Genomic DNA, 1,195 nt, shown 5'->3' on the forward strand with positions numbered 1-1,195 from the left:
GGGTGAGCAGAAGCAGGACTTAAAACAGTTTGTTTTGGCGTTGGCGCTAGGGGAGGAGCGCAGATTTCTCGTTCCCAAAGGCTGTCGGTTCCCGACTGCTTAGCACTGAACGGGGAACTGCGCCAAACATTTCTCAGAGATCCTAAACGAATTGCAACGTATGGTGTTTCCTTTGCTGCATCTGCAAAATTAACATGGTGGACTGCTGTGGAAACAAATAAATCTTGCGGTCGCTTTGAGGAGCCCTACCCTGGGTCGAATCAGGGTACAATATTGCTATCGCCTGTGCAGCATCCGCATTGTCTGCAAAGACACTGATTGGAGAAGGGACGGATACGCGCATCACCATTGCAAAAATATTCCGTGCCCCGCAGTTGCATCACGCGAAAGTGACGGAAGATGAACTTCTTGTACGCAGGCGATCATGGTCAGGGTGTACGGACAAGGTGCATCCCGGTAGACTAGAAACCGATTTATTGCTCTCTGTTGCACGTTTCGAGCTGTTTCATGGTTTACCCGAATAATAGTTAAGAAATTTTGTGACAGATTTGCCTGGAAGCTAAATTTCAGCAACAAGAGCAGATACCTTCCAAAGGAATGCTGCTAGAAGACGACACGGTTGAAATGCGTGTTCTCTGTGAACCCAGCAATTCGTCATTTAGGCAGATATAACTAAAAATATAGCTAGTAAGTTCCAATAATTCCCCTTCATGAGCGCTGGAACAAATGATCAGGAAGCTCGTGCCTTCCCGCGTAGCTTTCCGCAGCGGCTTTCTTGGTGACGGATTGCGCCGCAACGAACGTCGCCTTGGCTACTGCTGCTTCAGGTGAGTTGGGTGCTTGAAGAAGGAAATAAGCAAACGATCCTGCAAAAGAGTCACCCGCCCCCGTCGTGTCGACAACGAGTTCACTCGGAACCTGTTTCGCCAGTGGCACTTCCGTCGTCTTTCCATTTGCAAATATTACACAGGGGTGGGCTCCTCGAGTGATGACAACGTTGGCAAGGCCTCGAGCGCCCCCCGGAAACCGAGAAGCCGTACGAATCATCACATCATGGAGACGACGTGCAATCTGTCCTTCGTCGTTGGTTTCAGTGGCAGCCGCTTCGCTGTCCCACATCTTCACAAGCGCTTTTGCTTCGATGTTGTTGCAAAGAAGAAAATCCGTGAAACAGCAAATCTCCGGATCGACGCAG

At 49.8% G+C, this 1,195-nt stretch overlaps 1 protein-coding gene across 1 annotated transcript; it reads right to left on the minus strand.

The window, feature by feature from the left end:
- Positions 1-708: 708 nt before the first annotated feature.
- Positions 709-1,119, minus strand: EMH_0099390 (uncharacterized protein; the record flags this gene model as incomplete). Its single annotated transcript, XM_038022094.1, has 1 exon — positions 709-1,119. One exon carries the CDS (start codon positions 1,117-1,119, stop codon positions 709-711), a length of 411 nt encoding a protein of 136 aa, XP_037877948.1.
- Positions 1,120-1,195: the final 76 nt, after the last annotated feature.

The sequence above is a fragment of the Eimeria mitis genome, genomic scaffold (assembly GCF_000499745.2).
Source record: "Eimeria mitis Houghton genomic scaffold, Emh_scaff10536, whole genome shotgun sequence".
In the NCBI taxonomy this organism is placed as follows: domain Eukaryota; phylum Apicomplexa; class Conoidasida; order Eucoccidiorida; family Eimeriidae; genus Eimeria; species Eimeria mitis.